The sequence below is a fragment of the Rhinatrema bivittatum genome, chromosome 16 (assembly GCF_901001135.1).
Source record: "Rhinatrema bivittatum chromosome 16, aRhiBiv1.1, whole genome shotgun sequence".
Classification (NCBI taxonomy): Eukaryota; Metazoa; Chordata; class Amphibia; order Gymnophiona; family Rhinatrematidae; genus Rhinatrema; species Rhinatrema bivittatum.
In genome coordinates this window covers 19,658,295-19,680,096 of record NC_042630.1, presented here as the reverse complement: position 1 = coordinate 19,680,096, position 21,802 = coordinate 19,658,295, and the positions used below count along the sequence as shown (strand labels likewise).

The following is a 21,802-nucleotide window of genomic DNA, read 5'->3' as shown; positions in this document are numbered from 1 at the left end:
AACGTATGGCGACAAGATCTGTGCGGCAGGGTTCCTGCCCAGGAAGGCCAAGAGGGACCTGGAAGGCCAGATTTTCAGGTGACAGCCGCACTGGTGCTGGGAGCCGTTTGGATTATTCTGGGAAGGGGGTGCTGGGTATGAACCATAGATCCTCTTGTCCAGGAGTGTGGAGGAAAAAAAAACTGCCCTGGGTACGGAGTGATGTCGTGGACGGGACTGACTGGATGGGTCAGTTGGTCTTTTTCCGTGGTGTATTGTCAGGTGCAATAACAGAGAGAACGGGAGGGTACAGGGAGAGAGAGACCATTCATGGCGAGGTACTAGGAGAGAGCTAAGAAATGCTGTGTGCGATTCTGGAGACCGCACCGTCAAAAAGGACATAAACAGGATGGAGGCGGACCAGGGGACGGCTGCCAAAACGGCCAGCGGTCTTCGTTCTGAAGCACCTGGGGACAGAGTTAAAGATCTGAACATGAATGCCATGGAGGAACGACGGGACAGAGGAGCTAGGACACAGGCGTTTAAACACCCCCGAGATAGTGAATGCCCAGCAGGCAGGAAAGAGGCTCCTGGGATGAGAGGGGAAAGGGGGTAGGCTCAGCAGCAACTGAAGGAAATAGTTCTTTACAGAGAGGGTGGTGGAGGCATGGAAGGGTCTCCCGTGGACGTGGTGGGGGAGAAGGACAGCGTCTCCATTCAGAAAGCATGGGATAAGGCCAGGGGCTGGTGTGGATGGGCAGGCTCAGATAGGCCGTACAGTCTCTTTCTGCCTCGTGTTCTGATGTTTCTAAATGAAGAGGTAAATGGTGAGATCCGGAGATTTAGATGAGCTACAGGTGATTTAGGGTAAGACAGGCCATACAGCTGAGATACAGACTTGTCATGGAGAATGAAGGGAGATATGATGGGGAGATACATGATTATTCAGGACCGCCTTCCTGGAAACTACCTCAAAACCCATAACATATACTTATGCCTCATGGCTTTACGTAATTCGCCTTGGGCTTATCTTTAGGAGAAGGCAGAAATGCTTATAAATAAATAAATATTACCACTTTAAGCAAGTCAAAGACCCTGATCCAGACTCGCCCCTGGACAAACCCTAAGCCAAACACCGTAGCACACGTCGGGACCAGCTAATAATACCCCCTCCCTAATTTCCCCCAACCTGGCAACTACATTAGCTTCCTCCCCCTTAACCGCCCCTGCTTTAAATGCTACCCCTTTAGTAGCTGTGTTATGGCCCCACTTCTATGGACTCGCTGTCACCATTTGTACTCGGTACATGCACTATTGCTATTGCACCCGTGTCATGAACCCACCTTAACCCCACTGTCCCCGTTCCATGTACTCATTTCTATCCAATTGTCATTGTGCCGGTCCTTGCTGTATGCGGCCGAGCATGCGTTTGATGAAGTGGCATTTAAAAACAATACATGCCAGCAGGTTGCAGTGAGATACGGGTAAGATTATGGGCGTGACATGGTGAGATACAGGCGAGATACTGAACTGATGGACAGGGCTGGATTTAGGCATGTCCCAGGGTGTCAAATTTCGAAGGTGCCTGAAGGCTAGGACTCCCCTGCTGATCTCTTATTTTCAGGGGAAAATACCGCCACCCAGAGGTGCCCTAATTTTAAATCTGAGCCTATCTGATGAGATGTGGGTTTCGGAAGGGAGATACAGAGGAGATAGGGGTTTGATATGGTAAGACAAAGGTGACATACGGTGAGATCATCTGAATCTGACATGGAGAAGACGGAGGTTGAGATATGGAAATCTTCAAGGGGAGACGCAGTGAAGTGTGGGGTAGGCCACCTCGTGAAGCTGGAAGACGTAGGCTCCCTAGGCCAGACTCCGTCAGAAGGCAGCAGCCTGGCACGCTGCAGGGGTGATGGGAAGGAAGAGAGCAGAAACACCTTCTCCTTTTCCCAGCACTGGACCAACAGCTTTTGTGGCTACCATGAAAACGGATGTAGTCCACCTCTCATCAGAAGGTGGACATGTGATCACCATGTTCCAGAGGGGTTTTTACCGCTGTGGTTACCTTACGCAATCCCCACCCTCCACCCATTGCAAGATATAACCGAGCCATGCCGGAAGAGTGGGGGGAGAATACTCACTGAAAGCGTTGCTATCCTCCTTCGTACCATCGATACGGCCATCTGGGTGCATCTGCAGGTAGAAGCCCTGGCTGCAGAACAGCTTGGTCACAATACCCTTCAACTGGGGCTCTGGGGAGGAGAGGAGGCAAGGCGCAGGGTAAGAGAAATAGGATCAGGGTTTATAGGGTAAAACAAGGGGGTGAGATAACACAGCAATATCCATGCAACAGGCACACGCGCACGCATGCCGCGGAATACCTGGCGGTGCCAGCTTGGGGTGTGTCGGAAGAGCTACGTGTGCGGGAGGGTCTCCGTGCAGGGCTGCCGCAGGGCAGACGTGAGGAGCATTGGCAGGGCTATGTCTGGTGGTGGTGGTGGTGGGGGGGTTCTGTGGGTTAGGACTGCGGCGCATTGCCTGTCAGATTTCTGTGGCGGCTTAAGGCATAGAGGAGGCCGCAGGTCGCGGTTCTGAAATGCTGAATGAACTGTTCACGTCCCTCAGCCCTGGCCGCCTCACGACACCTTCCCCGGCAGCTGTCCAAACCATGTGTAGCAGGCAGGGGAGAAAACACCTCAATAAAATATTAAATGCTCTCTGGACAGCTCTAGCTTTAATGATAATAAAAGGCTTGGCATTTTTATTGGTAGTGTGGTCCATGGCATCTCGTTAATTAGTAAAAAAAAAGAAAAAAACAAGCCGGGCGGCTTTAATTGGGACACCGGCTGGGACCCTGGGTCCGGGCATGACAGACCAGCAGCTGGGGGGCAATACCTGCGCTCCCCTCCCTCTCCCCCCGCCTAGAACTGGTGCTAGGAGGCTCCAGAGCAGGGAAAAAACAATAAATTCACCTCCGGAAGGAAAGGGGAAACGCCATCAGCTGAAACAGCAAATAGCGCTGGTTCCTTTCCTTTCACAAAATCGGGGCAGGGCCACCACCCGCCGCCATCCTGGGCGGGGGTGGGTGGGGGGTGCAATTCTGGTTTGCGGCCTTGGCCAGGATGCGCCCATGGAGAATTGTCCACCGGCTGCGGCAGTAATAGGGTTTTCTCAGCATTACCGGGTGAGAAAAAAGCGCCACCCGTGGATTCCTGCGTCGCTCGCCCAACCTGCCTCACACAGGAGCCACCAGAGGGCTGATTAGCAGGCAGGAAAGGTGATTTTCCGCTGCATAAACCTCCTCCTTCCATCCATGACAGAGTCAGAAAAACTCGGCAGAGTACTATTGCCATTAGAACAGGCCCGGTGTTTTATTAATCGCTGGCTAAGATCCAGCGAGGGCTGATTCTCTCAGATTATTTCTCCTGCTGCCCTTGGCACTGCTATCTTGGGGGGTCTGTGTACAGCAAAAGGCCCAGGGTATTCCCCCTAATATCCAATAAACTCTTGGTTAGTATGAACCACTGAGGTTACAGTTGCAAGGTGCAGACTGTGTTGTATAGACACGAGGCAGAGAAAGTCCCTCCTGCCCCCTGGGCACTGCTACCTGCAGCCCGCCTACAGCACAAGGCCAGGAACACCCCCCCCCCCCCCATCAGGTTAATCAAGGCAAGAGAATGAAGGGTGGCTTGATCCGAAATACCCAAGGGATAAAGCAGCTGTTCTCATTTTCCATCTCTCCGTGTTCTCTTCCTGCCCACGGCTGACTGCACCCCCCCCCCTCCCCGTACCCTCATTCCCACATCTAGCAGCCCAGATGAGCTTCCTCGCTCTCCCAGTCTGGCTTTCTCTCTGCTCCTCTCATCCTCCCACAAAATTAAAAAAAAAAAAAAAAAAATTGAGAGCAGGGGAAGTCTCCATCTGAACAGGAGAAACAGCAGCAAAATGTGAAGCTTCTGGTGAATCCGAACCTGGAAGAAGGAGGATAATAAACCTGCATGTCCATTTCCAGAATGTGACCTCAATAAAAATAAAAAAAAAAACATATCCCAAGCTTGATGTGTATGAGGAAATTGGAAAAACACAGGAGCACCTGTATAGATATCATATTACCAGTAAAAGATATGCTGGCTGGGACCCTAAATAATCATAAACCCTGACAGCAGTCCTTGATTTATGCCTTAGAACTCTGGTGGGATTTTTATGGCTTTTTTTTTTTTAAACTTAATTTGTAAAATAAAAAAAAAAAAAAAAGCAAAACGCTATATATAAAAATTAAATCTGATGTAATACCTGACAGGATCATCCATATCACCTGCCTCGGGGCTCCATTTCAAGTGGTAGGGAATGTGGACGTGAATTCCCAAATTACGTTTTATGAAAAAAATAAATACCGGTAAATAAATCTTTTCAAGCCATAAATGACTTTTGTCTGGCATAGCATCTACAGCACAGGGCGGACAATTTTAAAAGCCGTTTTGCCCGGGTAAATCAGGGGTGACTTAAAATTACCCTCCTCTGTCCAGCTAAAAGTAGCTGCCGGGCTTCCGCGGCAGGCGTATGACTTGCAAGGAAGCCTTCCTCGGGACAGCATATTTGGGCTGGGGGAGAGATGAGTAACCGGGGAGCGCAGATTGAGCTTTCATATGAGCTTTGCGCCGTTTCCTGCACCGTTTTCAGGCGCGCGGCCTACACAGTGCCCACGAATCCCGCAGGCAGTTTTCAAAGGGGAAACTACACACACGCAATTTGCTGATCCACAGGGCTTTCTAAAAACTGCCTCCCCCCCACCTATCATTTTAGATATTTGCTCCTATGTTTTTGAAGCTACTTTCAAATTTACAAGCTCTGGATGTATTTTCCCAAGGCCACCTTTTGGAAATGTGCGTGATTTTTATCCCCCTCCCCCAGTTTTCGATGTATTTGAATTGTGGGTGCCTTTTATTCGATTCGTTTCAGTATCCTGCCCTGCCCTTCCCATTCGCCCCACCCCGACCAGAAGCATAACACCACTAGGAGACGCTCCTTGGAATTGTCTTTGCTATTTTCCTTCTGTACTTTGTATTTATTTCCTTTTCTCATTTTCTGGGATGTTCCTTGAATCTGGGTTTCCCGGTCTCACCCTGCCTCCTGCTCTCTTTCTCTCACCATCTGTCTCTTTTTCCCCACTACCCTTTCTTCTTCTCCCTCTCTTTTATTCCAAATACTCTTCTCCACATCCCTAGTGTTTCCCTCTCTCACCTTCTTTTGCTCCTCAGCTTTTTTCCTCCCCTCTACTCTTTTTCCTTCAGCTTTCTGACGTCTCCTGCCTTCCTCCAAGCTTTCTCCTTCTCACCCCATCTTTCTTCACCCCTCATTCATTCCTCAGCTTTCCTCCCTACTCCCCCTCCTCTTCCTCTCGCACACCTTCGCTCCTCAGCTTTCTCTCCCTGTTTTACCCCCTCAGCATTTCCCCATTGGTGCAGTTTGGGAGGGACATAAAAGACAAGGCTGCCCCCCCCCCCCCAAAATGCTCCAGCTCCAAGTGCTGAACTGAGTCCCCGCCTGACTTTCCCCCACCAATGTGTCCTCCCTACCCCTTGCCTCCCCCCAAACTAAGCAAACCACGCCAATATATTCCCCCTTTCCTTTCTTACCCTCCCCTCTCTCCTCACTTCCACTCCTCTTCTCTCCTTCACTCTTCAGCTTTCTCCCTCCCTCTTATCTCATCTCATTCCCTCCCTCCCCCTTCTCTGGTTTTAATTTCTTTGGCCACAGCGGGTTTTTTTTTATCAATTTCTCTTCCAAGCTCCATGGCTTTTGGTCTCATTTATGCATACTGCTTTCGTTATGCTTTAATTACAAGTATAATTATTATCTGGGGGGGGGGGGGGCAGCGTTCCAGAATCTGCTGATTTTTTTCTGCAATCCTTGCATTTATTGTGAGTCCATTAATGCGACAGTGATGTTTTCTGGGGTTGTTTTGTTTTTTTTTTTTAATTTGTTTTAATTTAAATATCTCCTGTCCAGCTGTCTTGGCTCTTATCTCTTTTTTTTTTTTCTACCTTCTACTGCAGATGTTAATGATGTCCCAGCTGCTTCAGCTACACACATAGTGGCCCTCTTATCTCTCTCTATCCCTTCCAGCAGGAGGTGCTGTTATGGGATGATAGTTTGGGGGGGAGGGGAGGGGGTGTTCATGCCCATGCAGCCCCTGCTTCTCTCAGCAGGAGGTGCTATAGGGGAATGATGCAAGAGTGCTGGTTGTGCATGGGGAGATGGGGAGGTAGGTAAGAGCTCACAGTGCCTGCAGTCCCTGCCTCCCCCAGCAGGAGGCGCTGTAGAATATGGTGCAGGTGTGCCGCTTGCAGGCCTGGTTGCATAAGTGCTTCTTTCTCCAGAAGCCAGGGATGGCTGCTGGGGAATACTCACATTTAGCAGTTAGTGAGCTCGGCAGGCAGCCAGCAGCGGAGAGGTTTAATTGGAGACCATAAAGGCTGGCAAAAAACCCATCCTCTCTCTCCCCACCACCCTCCGCCGTTATGAATGAGTTACGGCAGGCTGCTCAGCTAGTGCTACGCTTGTCAGTGCGGCGAGAGCCATCGATCAGGTGCAACCCGGGCGTGAACCCACGCTGCGCTCATCTCTGCCCGTACTCGTCTCTCACTTCATATTATTTATATAGAAATATTCTGTAATTTTCCACAGGCAGTCGTTCTTCAGGGACGCATAGGAGCCCACCTTATCAGCCTGACCTTCCTCTCTCGCCGAAAGAAATGTGAAAATTTGCTTTAAAAAAAAAGGGCCCCGTCAGCGCTTCCAAGCCTCTGCCAGAGCCATCCTGCGCGTTATCTGTGGTGTTCACGCAGCGGTCATGCCACCCCCCCCTCCCCCCCACCCTTACTGGCCTGAAGCTGCTTCAGAAAGGCCAGAGCTGGAGCACCAGAGATTCCTGCACTTTCGGAAGCTTCCTGGATGCACCGGAATTGGCCCCTAACGGGGCTACCGGGCTGTGAGCTTTCACTGGTTTTGCCCTTTTACCCTTACCCTTCTAGCCCACCCACAGCAGCAACAGTCCTCAGCCCAAGGGGGAGGACTGAAGGGGGGGGGGGAGACACAAGGCAGGGCCAAATTTACATCTCCTGCGCCCCCTAGGTAGAGGGATCTCCAGCCTCTCGTCTCCCCTACACGCAAGAACCACACAAGGGGGCTCGGTGGCCCCCAACACAACCCCCCCCCCGCCAAAAAACAACAATGGGGCTCGGTGGCCCCGATGTACCCCCCCCCCAACCAACATAAGAACAATGATGGCGCTTGGTGGCCCCTATCCCAAAAACACCTGAGCGACCTAGAACCCCAGGATCAAGGGGCCTCTGCCCTCCCATCCACTACCCCTTGCAAAGAGGAGCAAACGAGGAGCGGGGCAGGAGGCAGCAGGACTTCCTCGTCCCCCCCTCTGCAGGCAACCTAAAACATGGCACTAGGTGCCATCTCCCCCTCTGCCCCGTGTGACTGTGTCCCTTTCTGTCTCTCACCCCCCCCCCCCAACTCACCGTCTTTTCTCCTCTGCCGCATGCCTTCCTCTCCTCCTGCTGGCCTTGCATCCTCCTCCCTCTCTCTCTCTCACCACTTCCCAGCATCTCCCCTCTCTTCCACCACACAGCATCCCCGTTTCTCTCAGTAACACCCCTCTTTCTGTCTTCTGCCCAATATCCCCTTTCTCTGTCCCTCTCTGTTAATTGTCCTCTCCTGCTTTCTCTCTCCCCCGCCCTGTACCCTCTCTTCCCCGTCACCCCCAGGCCCTCTCCTGCTCTGCCTAGTATCCCCTCTCGTTCTCCTCCCCAACATCCCCCCTCTGTATCTTTTCTTCTCTGCCCAGCATCCCCCTTCCCCCCCCCTCTCTCTCACACCGCTTGCCCAGCAAGCTTCTTACTCTCTCTCCAGCACCACTACCCCCTCTCGTTCTCCCCACATTTCCTCTCCTTGGGCCCAGTAGCCCCATTTTCTCCTTTGGCCAGTATCCCCCCCTCTCTCTTCCCATCAGGCCAGCATCCCCATGGATCCCTGGTCTCTGTTTACCCAAGCGTCCCTCCTCCTCCTCTGTGAGAGGCTTCACTGTCCTGACCAGTAAAAAGAGCTCTTCCTGCACATGGCTGATGCCTTCTCCTAACCCTGTGCGACTGCCTCCCTCCGGGAGAAGGAAGGGGGTGACAGCAGAGGCTCGTCGTGGTCGCTCAGCCTCTATATGAAGCCTCTGGTCACAGGCTGGGGCGCAGGCTTCCCCGCAAGGCATGGCCGCACCTCGGCACTTGCCCACGTGGCCAATCCAGCCCTGGGCCACAGACCACATCTCCCCCTGGAATTGGGCACACCCCCCCCCCCCCCCCCCGTGTCTGGTCGTTGGCTATCGCCGCCGTGCAAGGGCTGAGACTCTCCCTCCTCCCCCATCTCACCCCCCCGAGGGTTGCAAACGCTACCTCCGCAGCAGCCCCAGCCAGGGACCTAACCCGCTGCAGGCAGCCTGGAGGCTTCCACCCATGCTGCGGAGTCTGTGGGCCGGCTTTAACGGGGTTTTTGGTGGCTAGCAGAATCATGATGGGTGGTCAAGACGGCCCTGGGGCCACAGGGGCCACCAGTGATTGCTGCTGGTTTCTTATCATGAGGCTGTCACCAGCTCCGCATCACTTGGTAAGACACCGTGTTCAACAAGGGGCTCCCCCGATCCCCCCCCCCCCCAAAGCTCTCGCCGGCACATTTCTAAGAGACAGGTGACGCTGGCACAGGTAACGGGGCACAGGTAGTGCGGTCAGAGCTGTGAACCGGGGAAGCTGCTCCTTGCGGCCTTGAGCAAATCACTTTCTCCCTCCACTGCCTCGGGCACAAACGTTTACTGAGGCTTCCCTCCCACTCCGGGTCTGCGGGGAAAATGCTTTAGTAAATGAGGCTCTCAGATTGCGAGCCCTCTGGGGACAGGGAAATACCTGCATTTACCTGAATGTTATCCGAGGCTGAAAAGCAGAATACACACAAATAAATAAATAACAGTAATAGGAGGAGGAGCAGGGAAGGGGCCCATACCAAGTCACAGGTAATGTAGAGACAGGTGACAAGCCACAGGTAACTGGGAAGAGGTGACATGGGGACAGGTAACAGGACACAGGTAACAGGAAACCAGGTAATGGGGCACATGAGCCATAGGTAACTCAGGGACAGGTAAAGGCCACAGGTAACATGAAAACAGGTAATGGGGCACATGAGCCATAGGTAACTCAGGGACAGGTAAAAGGCCACAGGTAACATGAAAACAGGTAATGGGGCACATGAGCCATAGGTAACTCAGGGACAGGTGAAAGGCCACAGGTAACATGAAAACAGGTAATGGGGCACATGAGCCATAGGTAACTCAGGGACAGGTAAAAGGACACAGGTAACATGAAAACAGGTAATGGGGCACATGAGCCATAGGTAACTCAGGGACAGGTAAAAGGACACAGGTAACATGAAAACAGGTAATGGGGCACATGAGCCATAGGTAACTCAGGGACAGGTAAAAGGAGACAGGTAACATGAAAACAGGTAATGGGGCACATGAGCCACAGGTAACTCAGGGACAGGTAAAAGGACACAGGTAACATGAAAACAGGTAATGGGGCACATGAGCCATAGGTAACTCAGGGACAGGTAAAAGGAGACAGGTAACATGAAAACAGGTAATGGGGCACATGAGCCATAGGTAACTCAGGGACAGGTAAAAGGCCACAGGTAACATGAAAACAGGTAATGGGGCACATGAGCCATAGGTAACTCAGGGACAGGTAAAAGGAGACAGGTAACATGAAAACAGGTAATGGGGCACATGAGCCACAGGTAACTCAGGGACAGGTAAAAGGAGACAGGTAACATGAAAACAGGTAATGGGGCACATGAGCCATAGGTAACTCAGGGACAGGTAAAAGGACACAGGTAACATGAAAACAGGTAATGGGGCACATGAGCCATAGGTAACTCAGGGACAGGTAAAAGGCCACAGGTAACATGAAAACAGGTAATGGGGCACATGAGCCATAGGTAACTCAGGGACAGGTGAAAGGAGACAGGTAACATGAAAACAGGTAATGGGGCACATGAGCCATAGGTAACTCAGGGACAGGTAAAAGGACACAGGTAACATGAAAACAGGTAATGGGGCACATGAGCCATAGGTAACTCAGGGACAGGTAAAAGGAGACAGGTAACATGAAAACAGGTAATGGGGCACATGAGCCATAGGTAACTCAGGGACAGGTAAAAGGAGACAGGTAACATGAAAACAGGTAATGGGGCACATGAGCCACAGGTAACTCAGGGACAGGTAAAAGGACACAGGTAACATGAAAACAGGTAATGGGGCACATGAGCCATAGGTAACTCAGGGGCAGGTAAAAGGCCACAGGTAACATGAAAACAGGTAATGGGGCACATGAGCCATAGGTAACTCAGGGACAGGTAAAAGGAGACAGGTAACATGAAAACAGGTAATGGGGCACATGAGCCATAGGTAACTCAGGGACAGGTAAAAGGCCACAGGTAACATGAAAACAGGTAATGGGGCACATGAGCCATAGGTAACTCAGGGACAGGTAAAAGGAGACAGGTAACATGAAAACAGGTAATGGGGCACATGAGCCACAGGTAACTCAGGGACAGGTAAAAGGAGACAGGTAACATGAAAACAGGTAATGGGGCACATGAGCCACAGGTAACTCAGGGACAGGTAAAAGGACACAGGTAACATGAAAACAGGTAATGGGGCACATGAGCCATAGGTAACTCAGGGACAGGTAAAAGGCCACAGGTAACATGAAAACAGGTAATGGGGCACATGAGCCATAGGTAACTCAGGGACAGGTAAAAGGCCACAGGTAACATGAAAACAGGTAATGGGGCACATGAGCCATAGGTAACTCAGGGACAGGTAAAAGGACACAGGTAACATGAAAACAGGTAATGGGGCACATGAGCCATAGGTAACTCAGGGGCAGGTAAAAGGAGACAGGTAACATGAAAACAGGTAATGGGGCACATGAGCCATAGGTAACTCAGGGACAGGTAAAAGGACACAGGTAACATGAAAACAGGTAATGGGGCACATGAGCCATAGGTAACTCAGGGACAGGTAAAAGGACACAGGTAACATGAAAACAGGTAATGGGGCACATGAGCCATAGGTAACTCAGGGACAGGTAAAAGGACACAGGTAACATGAAAACAGGTAATGGGGCACATGAGCCATAGGTAACTCAGGAACAGGTAAAAGGACACAGGTAACATGAAAACAGGTAATGGGGCACATGAGCCATAGGTAACTCAGGGACAGGTAAAAGGACACAGGTAACATGAAAACAGGTAATGGGGCACATGAGCCACAGGTAACTCAGGGACAGGTAAAAGGACACAGGTAACATGAAAACAGGTAATGGGGCACATGAGCCATAGGTAACTCAGGGGCAGGTAAAAGGCCACAGGTAACATGAAAACAGGTAATGGGGCACATGAGCCATAGGTAACTCAGGGACAGGTAAAAGGAGACAGGTAACATGAAAACAGGTAATGGGGCACATGAGCCATAGGTAACTCAGGGACAGGTGAAAGGAGACAGGTAACATGAAAACAGGTAATGGGGCACATGAGCCATAGGTAACTCAGGGACAGGTAAAAGGACACAGGTAACATGAAAACAGGTAATGGGGCACATGAGCCATAGGTAACTCAGGGACAGGTAAAAGGACACAGGTAACATGAAAACAGGTAATGGGGCACATGAGCCATAGGTAACTCAGGGACAGGTAAATGGAGACAGGTAACATGAAAACAGGTAATGGGGCACATGAGCCACAGGTAACTCAGGGACAGGTAAAAGGACACAGGTAACATGAAAACAGGTAATGGGGCACATGAGCCATAGGTAACTCAGGGGCAGGTAAAAGGCCACAGGTAACATGAAAACAGGTAATGGGGCACATGAGCCATAGGTAACTCAGGGACAGGTAAAAGGACACAGGTAACATGAAAACAGGTAATGGGGCACATGAGCCATAGGTAACTCAGGGACAGGTAAAAGGCCACAGGTAACATGAAAACAGGTAATGGGGCACATGAGCCATAGGTAACTCAGGGACAGGTAAAAGGCCACAGGTAACATGAAAACAGGTAATGGGGCACATGAGCCATAGGTAACTCAGGGGCAGGTAAAAGGACACAGGTAACATGAAAACAGGTAATGGGGCACATGAGCCATAGGTAACTCAGGGGCAGGTAAAAGGAGACAGGTAACATGAAAACAGGTAATGGGGCACATGAGCCATAGGTAACTCAGGGACAGGTAAAAGGACACAGGTAACATGAAAACAGGTAATGGGGCACATGAGCCATAGGTAACTCAGGGACAGGTAAAAGGCCACAGGTAACATGAAAACAGGTAATGGGGCACATGAGCCATAGGTAACTCAGGGACAGGTAAAAGGACACAGGTAACATGAAAACAGGTAATGGGGCACATGAGCCATAGGTAACTCAGGGACAGGTAAAAGGACACAGGTAACATGAAAACAGGTAATGGGGCACATGAGCCATAGGTAACTCAGGGACAGGTAAAAGGACACAGGTAACATGAAAACAGGTAATGGGGCACATGAGCCATAGGTAACTCAGGGACAGGTAAAAGGAGACAGGTAACATGAAAACAGGTAATGGGGCAATGAGCCATAGGTAACTCAGGGACAGGTAAAAGGACACAGGTAACATGAAAACAGGTAATGGGGCACATGAGCCCTAGGTAACTCAGGGACAGGTAAAAGGCCACAGGTAACATGAAAACAGGTAATGGGGCACATGAGCCACAGGTAACTCAGGGACAGGTAAAAGGACACAGGTAACATGAAAACAGGTAATGGGGCACATGAGCCATAGGTAACTCAGGGACAGGTAAAAGGAGACAGGTAACATGAAAACAGGTAATGGGGCACATGAGCCATAGGTAACTCAGGGACAGGTAAAAGGCCACAGGTAACATGAAAACAGGTAATGGGGCACATGAGCCATAGGTAACTCAGGGACAGGTAACATGGAGATGTAATGGGGCACAGGTCCTATGAGAATGGGACAGGTATTGGGACAGATGAAATACAGGCGATGAGTGAGAGGGACAGGTGAGGAAAGGTCGCGATTGCCCTCACCTGGAGTCTTGTCCAGCCGGCCCCGGCGGCCCCCGCACAGCCGGACCTTCGACACCAACAGCAGCAGCTGCGTCTGGCACAGAGACTTGGTGCCCCGGGGGCAGGCCTTTCTGGGTGGGGGCACGGGCCGGCTGACCACCTGCTCCCGGACCACCTCCCTCTTCTGCCGAATCAAGGAACTGGCGAGGGCTGCCATGGTCACTCCATCCGGGAAGCTGGGGTGGTCATTTGTTTCCCCACCAGGGAACGATGAAGAAGCCCCAGATCTGGAGGCCTCGCCGGAGTGGCTGGTGGCGGGAGGAGGGGATTACACGTGTCGTCCCCCCGTCCCCGTCCCCCCCTGCAGGCGGATGGTTTTTACAGTCTTTCTTTCCCAGAAAAATCTGTCTGCGCGAGCAAAACCGGTCGCCGTCCCGGCGTCCCCTGCCGTTCCAAAATCTGAGATGGAGAAGCCGACCTGACTTTCCCAGGCGCTGCCCGGTCTTCCTCGATTCCCGCCTTCAGATCCTGCAGGGTATTTTGGTTTTTTTTCTTCTTCTTCCTCCTCCTTTTTCCTGCTCTCCTTATTTGTCCTTCTGAGCACCGGTGTTGCTACTTGGCAGCGGGCCTCTGCCATCGACCTTGCCGGCGGAGATCCGCCACGTCCGACCGCCCCATCTGGAGCCGGGTGGGAGAATTCCCCCCTCTCCCCCCTTCTCCGGGAGGATGAGGGCCGTCGCCCCCCCCCCTCCCCCTCTCCGCCCGCACACGGCACGGAAGGCCCGGGAGAGGTGGGAAGGGCTCGGCTGCCCACTAAAATCTGCTGGGGGGTCGGAGAGGAAGGGAGCAAAAAAAATGGCGGGAGGTTCCGGAAAAGGCGCCAGGGACCTTGAGGAGGCGCTGGGTGGCCCTCGCCCTCCTCCGCGACTTTTTTTTTCCCTATGGCCGCAAAACAGGCTGCTGCCAATCCTCCTCCTCCATTCCTCAGCGCCTTCTGAACTTATTTCCTGGAAAAGGGGAAACAAAGCAACTGGCCTTAGTGACCCCGGATGGACCTTCTGTCTGGCTCAGTACTGAAATTAAGCTTTCAAAACTGTATTTTTGAGGTCTGGCGGCTTTCTCCCTGCTGTTTAGGGCTTCCAGCTGAATGGGAGCCTAAGGGTGCCATGAGCCTTCATTTGCGGCTACCCCCTCAGCCCCATTCCTGTTTTATAGCCCCGGCACGTAGCCTAGTCATTTCTTTGAGGGTCCTTAGCCAAGGGCTACATATAGCAGCTGCTTCTGGAGCCCGGCACCTGTGCATTCTACGTGCGGCCAGTTGGTGTCGCTGTTGCACAGTAACGTGGACGTCCTCTGCCTTCCCCTCCCCCCTCCCATGACTGGCTGTGAGTGCCACCTCCGCAGTATCCCCAGCCGAAGACCCGGCGTCGGGAGGGGAACCTGGGCTTAAGACAAATACTGCTTTTTTTCTAAGCAGCATAAACCCATCAAACTTCTGGATAAATACAGGTCAGGTGCCAGCTTTTTTACTGGGCTGTCTTCATACTCTTCTAGACTAGCTTTCGAGAGCTGTGGTTCACTTACTGCTTTATATTTCCTGGTAACCTCGTCTTTTGCTCAATCGAATGCTGACCCGAAGGAGGGAAATTTAGCTCTGGAAAGCTAGTCAAGAAATGTATTAAGTTAGTCCAATCCCGCCCCATGCTTTTTTTTTTTTTATTTTTAAAATGTTAACCTTTATTTCTGGGCAGACTAATTTCTGACATGGCACACCTGACACATGCCATCTCCTAGGGCCTCAATCCCACCCACCCAAAATTCTGCCCTATCCTTCTACGATGGACCCTATCCTTATCTCCGCCTGTCATCCTGCTGCCATTGAATAAAAGCCCTGGCTTCTTTGCAGGCTGCACTAGCTCCGATGGGACTGACCCAAGAATCCTCCCGAGACGATGCCGGTGAGTTTTCCCCCGCGGTCACAGCTGGAGAGGCCCCCCCCCCCCCGCGCCGCACTCACAGGCAGCGTCCTCTCCGGAGGATTCTCACGCCGGCATCCCCTGATAGGCAAAGCCTAGGGTTATTACATGCATAAGAGGGCTTGAGATGCTCGGCTGCAAGAATTCTGCTGGGAAGGACAGGTCAACAAACTCTCGCCAGCCCGAGCAGCTATCGCCCGCCTGGCACGTTTAATGTCACGGCATCCCCGGTGCCGGAGCGTGAGCGAACCACAGGGTGGGGGTCTGCAGTGCTGCGAGGCACACAGACACACAGAATGCCACACACACACCAGCACAGTCTCACACATGTAGAATGCCACACATTGGGACTGCCACATATACAGATTCACGCAATGACACATGATGACACAGACACACACACACACGCCATGAGGGCTGATGGATATCAAAGTTGAGCAGTGTTGCCCCCTCACCCTGTCCTGGATTCTGGGTGGGTCCCTCTCTCTCTCAGGGATGCCGCTCCTCAGCTGCTCACTTGGGTCCCCATGTCACTCGCAGCCTTGTGTATGTGTGTAGCTCTCCTTCCTCCTCTCCGGCAGGGATCAGCGTGTCCTTCAGTGCTCGCTGAGGGATGGAGAGCTAATCATCTTTGCAGAGAGAGAGAGAAGGGGGGGGGGGGAGAGATAGGGAGGGAGGGAGAGAGAGAGAGAGAAAAAAGACACAGAGAGGGGACAGCCCCTTCTCCTGCACTGTACGGAAGGAGATACCTTAAGCAAGACAGGAGCCTCCCAGCCGCAGCTGGGAAAGGAGCGCCTGCAGTGTCAGGGGAGGGGGGTGGGGGCAGGATGACTTTACAGGTATCCCCACCTGAGGAGTAGGGGAGCAGGGGCCCTCCTCCTGCCCCTTGGGATGGGTGTGCCTTCTCATCTGGGGGTTCAGGACAGATGTGGACCTTTCGATGCTTGCCGTTCCTTGAGCAACCCCTGGGCTTGGAATGAACATGCAGGGAGCCCTAGTCGTGCCTGTGTCTATGTGCATCCTGGTACTTATGCGATGCCTGTATATTTTCTTCCGGTGGGGGGGGGGGGGGGGGATGTGTGGTTATGTGTGTGCAGTCTTTGTGCAGGTATCAGCATATATACACAATGCATGTAATCCGGGGATCTGTATGCTTGCATACATGGGCTGGGATATGTCCCCACGTCGGCCTGTGCGTATGGTTGTGAGCTCTCTGCATGCATGTGTGATTTGGGCATGGTATAAATGCAGTTTGGGCACGTTTATGCATGCGTGTAATTACATGTGCTTGTAATCTGGCCATCTTGTGTAGATGTACTTGTGGCTGTAGCTGTTACATGTGTTTGCACTAGTGTAGCTGTGGTCTGTGCACCTGTCTGCCTGGCTGCAATTGTGCTTTACATATCTGTAGCTGCTTCACCCGTTTGCAGCTGTGGGACATGTTTGGAGCTGCTGCCCATATCTGCATGTATATGGCTGTCTGATGTGTTTGCAGCTGTGCTACACGTGTTTGCACCTGTGCTACGTTTCCAGCTGTGTTGCATGCATTTGTATATGATAGCATTGTTCACACCAGCAGCTCCTTTTTGCTCATTCACTTTCTTGTCAGCGGAAAACCAAACCCAGAGGGACCCGGAGATTTCCACTGGAGTTAATCACCGTTCCTTAAGCTTTTGGAGACGATTATCTTCTCCTTCCAAAGTGCTGAGCTGTTACTATTCCAGAGGGCAGGAAACCCACATTATCACGGCTGAAAGCATTTACACGCCACCACAGCTGGCAGGGATCAAAAACAACCCCGGCCACCAACAAATACCACCAGCCACTCACAGCCCTGATGCACCTCACTCCTGCCTTGCAGGCCCCCCTGCTATTCCAATAGAGACCCCCACCTTCCCCCACCACACTCAGCTCAGTCACTTCATCTGCTCTGCAGCACCCCGTATAGTATTCCAGTAAGGAGACCCCCTTACACATACACACCTCATTCCCGCCCCTACAGCACCTCTTGATATTCCAGTACTGAGACCCAATGCCCCCAGAATCGGCTCCCGTGCAAAACACTGAAATATGAGTTTCAGCTCCCCCCCCTCCCGTGACGGCAGCTCTGGCACAGCACTCCCTCCTCCAGCGATGGAAGTGACTCCGGCCCAGTATATACCCATCTCTCTCTCTCCCCCCCTGCCCGTGGTGCCCAGCACCCCTCATCTCCCCCAGCATCCTCTTCTCTCTCTCCCTTTCTTGCCCACCTGCAGCCTCCTCTTTTTCTCACCTCTATCCCGCAGGCTGATCCTTCACCTACCACCACAAGGAGAAGCCTCCGTCCTCCAGCACGGCAATCCCGAGGCTCCTGCCTGCAAAGTGCGGGAGGGAAGGGTGGGCAAATGTCACCCCCCCCCTTCAGACATGGTGCCCTCACGCCACAAAAGCCGGCTCTGAGTGCACTGCCCCATGCTATTCCAGGGCTCAAAATCCCCTACAGGCACAATGCACCTCCCTCCTGCTCTGCTGCTCTAAGCACCGAGATCCCCTACACACATACAATTCTGCCAGTGCACCTCAGTCCTGCCCTGGGGCACCCCTTGTTGTTCCTCCATCGCCACCGCCACCGCCACCCAAACACATATACACATAGTTACAGAAGCAGCTTGGTGATGGCCTTTATTCCGCATGTTTGCAGCTTAATACAGATGCCACATACTAACTCATGTGAGGCTTTTATCAATAAATGATAAATTTACAGAGATGACAAATCCCTTACCCCAGAGATTGAGGTTTTTCAGAAACAGCTGTCTGGTTTCTGATCTTCCATTGTGCAATTAAGGAATCTTACTATATGTGCCGGCAGGTAGAAGCCTCGCCGGAGAGCACAGGGACTGAAAATACAAGAGATTCCAACAAAATGTAGAAAGTGCAGGGACTGAAAATACCAGAGGAGACTCCAGCAAAAGCACAGAGCGCAGGGGCTGGGAATATCAGAGGCGACGCCAGCAAAATGCAGAGAGTGCAGGGGCTGAAAATACCAGGAGACGCCAGCAAAATGCAGAGAGCACAGGGGCTGAAAATATCAGAGGAGATGCCAGCAAAATGCAGAGAGTGCAGGGGCTGGAAACACCAGAGGAGACTCCAGCAAAATGCAGAGAGCGCAGGGGCTGAAAATACAAGAGGAGACTCCAGCAAAAGCAGAGCACAGGGGCTGGAAATACTAGAGGAGACGCCAGCAAAATGCAGAGAGCACAGGGGCTGGAAATACCAGAGGAGATGCCAGCAAAAGCAGAATGCAGGGGCTGGAAACATCAGAGGAGATGCCAACAAAATGCAGAGTGTGCAGGGGCTGAAAATACCAGAAGACGCCAGCAAAATGCAGAGAGCACAGGGGCTGGAAATATCAGAGGAGATGCCAGCAAAATGCAGAGAGCGCAGGGGCTGAAAATACAAGAGGAGACTCCAGCAAAAGCAGAGCACAGGGGCTGGAAATACCAGAGGAGATGCCAGCAAAAGCAGAGTGTAGGGGCTGGAAATACCAGAGGAGACGCCAGCAAAATGCAGAGAGCACAGGGGCTGGAAATACCAGAGGAGACGCCAGCAAAATGCAGAGAGTGTAGGGGCTGGAAACACCAGAGGAGATGCCAGCAAAAGCAGAGAGTGCAGGGGCTGGAAATACCAGAGTTGTCTCCAGCAAAATACAGAGAGCGCAGGGGCTGAAAATACAAGAGGAGACTCCAGCAAAAGCAGAGCGCAGGGGCTAGAAATAACAGAGGAGAGGGCAGGGGCTGGAAATGCCACAGGAGATGCCAGCAAAATGCAGAGAGTGCAGGGGCTGGAAATAGCAGAGGAGACTCCAGTAAAATGCAGAGAGGGCAGGGGCTGGAAATACGGAGGAGTTTCCAACAAACTGAAGAGAGCAGAGGGGCTGGAAATACCAGAAGAGACTCCAGCAAAATGCAGAGTGCAGGGGCTGGAAATAACAGAGGCGAATCCAACAAGATGCAGAGAGTGCAGAGGCTGGAAATGTAAAGATACTCCAGCAAAATGCAGAGTGCGGGGGCTGCAAATACCACAGGAGATTAAGTAACACTTGGTCCTGGACTGGTTACATGGGTGTTTATCACTGGTTTGGTCAGCGGTATTTTATGTTTTGAACGTCCTTGCCTTTAGCAGGATTCACAGGGTGGGTCTGATGCATTGGAAAAATGCAAGTTTGATCGAGAAGTGAGAAGAAAAAGTAGATTTGCAAGTCCGCCATGGGTCCCACGTAGGCCTCGATCCAGATCACGCCTAAATAAAGGACCTTTGTGGACTTGGAAGGTGAGATAACGCATAAGCTTTGGATATGGATGATTGCTGAGGTATTGCTGGATCAGGTTTAGGTACTTGTAAGCTCCTCATAGAATACGGTGTTGGTATTTTGCTTGAGTTTGTCTTATTTATATTTTATTCTTTTTATGGTCCACCGCTTTGGGTGCCCCGCATTGCTTGGTTAGGCAGTTTATTAATGATTTTAATAAATGATAAATAAAAAACAGTTCTTACGTTGGTCTAGTAACGGACATCGCTGCCTGCAATGCACCATGGGAGTTTCCACCCCATCTTGAAATCCAAGATGGCCACCCTTCTATCCTTGTTTCTTTTTTTTTTTTTTTTTTTAATTTGAATTTCTGAGTTGAGGTTTTCTCTTAGTGTCACAGCAGCCAGCAGAAAAGTTATCAAATCACACTTGACAGATCTCAAAAAGGGAAGGCAGAAGGGTATTTTTCATATTCAGGGTGTGCCGTTTCACAACAGTTCCATTACCTTTTTTGTTTATCATGTATTAGGGCAGGTTTTATTGTGCCTACTCATTTCTCAGTGGTCCAAAGGTCACATACAGCCAGTGGATAGGATTTGCATGGGGGTTAGGGAATCACTCTGGGTTCACACCACTGCCCCCAACCTCATTCCCTAGTGTGGCTCTTAGGAAGGAAAGATCAATCTTTAGGCTGTTGCCATGGTCAACTCCAGAAAAACGTTGCAGGGAAGTTTTAGAACTGAAGACTGAATGGACAGCTCTGGAGTTTATCAATGTCTTCCTCCCTTTCATGTTTTCCTGGAGACCTCAGGAGGGTGCTCAGATGTCCTGCTTTAGACAGGAAATGTAAAGATGATCTTGTTTTTGAATCTGGCCCTACATGGAAGAAGAATTTTGGCTGAATGCTATCCATGACACTCCCGGACAGATCTAAGAATTTAAAAGAGGGGAGCAGGGTGGAGCCTGCATTACTTCTCACTAGTCCCTCCCTCTCCACTCTGTTCTGTTCCACCTGTTTCCTCTCCCCCCCCCCCCATTTGTTCTCTCCCCGCCCTCCAGAATTTTTCCAACTTCCCCTCTCCATGGCCACTTCCGTTCATCTCCTCCCCTCTCCCACCAAGGTTCCTGTCCATCTCCCCTTGCCCTTGGATTCCTCTCTATTCCCCCACCCCTCCATTCTCTTAGCTTCCTCTCCCCCTTCTTCCTCGGATCCCTTTCTATTATCCCACTCCCGGGTTCCTCTCCATCTCCTCCTCCCCCCCCCCCAGCGTCCTCTTCATCTTCCCCCAGCCCAAAATTACTTTCTGCCTCTTCCCCAGGCTCCTTTCCAAGCTCCCACAAGTTTTTCTCACTCTCCTCCTTAGATTCCTCTATCACCCCCATGCCTAGGCCCTCCTCTCCTATCACCCCCTTCCCTTCGTCAGGCTCCTCTGAGTTTCTTGGGGCACAGTGCTATGGCAGATCAGCAGGGCGGGGACAGGGCCAGTATATGCTCCCCCCCCTATCCCGTGGCTGCTATTTCCCCACGATGCGTGCTTCCTTTGTAATCAGGACAGATGGAAGGAGGAGGAGGCTGGGAGCTGGTCCCCATGCTGACGGCCTGGAAGGAGGGGGAAACAGAGGAAGGCCGGCCTTTTAAACGTGGCAGTGTTTGATAGGACAGTTGGCAAGGGATCGTCGGGCCACCCTAACTGGTTAGAGAGACACTTAGCTAAGGAGACCCAAATTTATACAACACTAAATGGAAAACGTTTTTTTTCCTTCTAACTCAGTCCCATAAAAGGCGGCCGCCTGGAACTTGCTTGTCAAAGTTTATTTCTACACAAAAACAGGCCCGAGCTTATCAGCACTGGCAGCTTCTCAGCGGGGCCTGTTGCTCCGGTGTGCTTGATTCTCTCGTCCAGGCGCCAAAGCTGCCGCCCACGCCACCCACGCCACCCACACTGGTGCTGGTTTTGCACTGGCTGGAGGATTCGACAGCTTTTGATGAACTTGATGCCTACGGCCATTACCTCCCCGCGACCAGAGCTCGGGGTAGCGGTTAGGGGCAGCTGGAGAAGCAACCGAGGCAGGGAGACCCTGGCCTCGGCCCAGTGTGGTAGCTCTGTGATGTGGCAAGTCCCTGCCTTCACCAACGTCTGCTCCGTTTCATGGGTTGATGACATCTCCTCTGCTCCGTCCCCATGCACCCAGGGAGGCCTGGCAGCAGGGTGCAGTGACATAGCATCGAGGGCTGGCATGGCCTCACTTCATGCAAGGAAGATCCCTTTCCCCCCAGCCCCCTCACCACTCCTGCCACTCCTTCCCCCTCCGCTGCCAGCACAGATGGAAAGTCCCTTGCTCCCCCCTTTCTCCAGTGGTACGATCCATCACTCCTCCTCCCC

General features: G+C 51.9%; 1 protein-coding gene across 1 annotated transcript in view; it reads right to left on the bottom strand.

The window, feature by feature from the left end:
• FGF11 (fibroblast growth factor 11) overlaps positions 1–13,845 on the bottom strand; it is a 30,873-nt gene extending 17,028 nt beyond the window's left edge. Inside the window, exons 1-2 of the mRNA XM_029579426.1 lie at positions 13,176–13,845; positions 2,124–2,234 (exon numbers count right to left, since the gene is read on the bottom strand). Coding sequence (XP_029435286.1) covers positions 2,124–2,234; positions 13,176–13,371 — 307 coding nt within the window. The 5' untranslated portion in view covers positions 13,372–13,845. The remainder of the gene's footprint in view (positions 1–2,123; positions 2,235–13,175) is intronic.
• Positions 13,846–21,802: the final 7,957 nt, after the last annotated feature.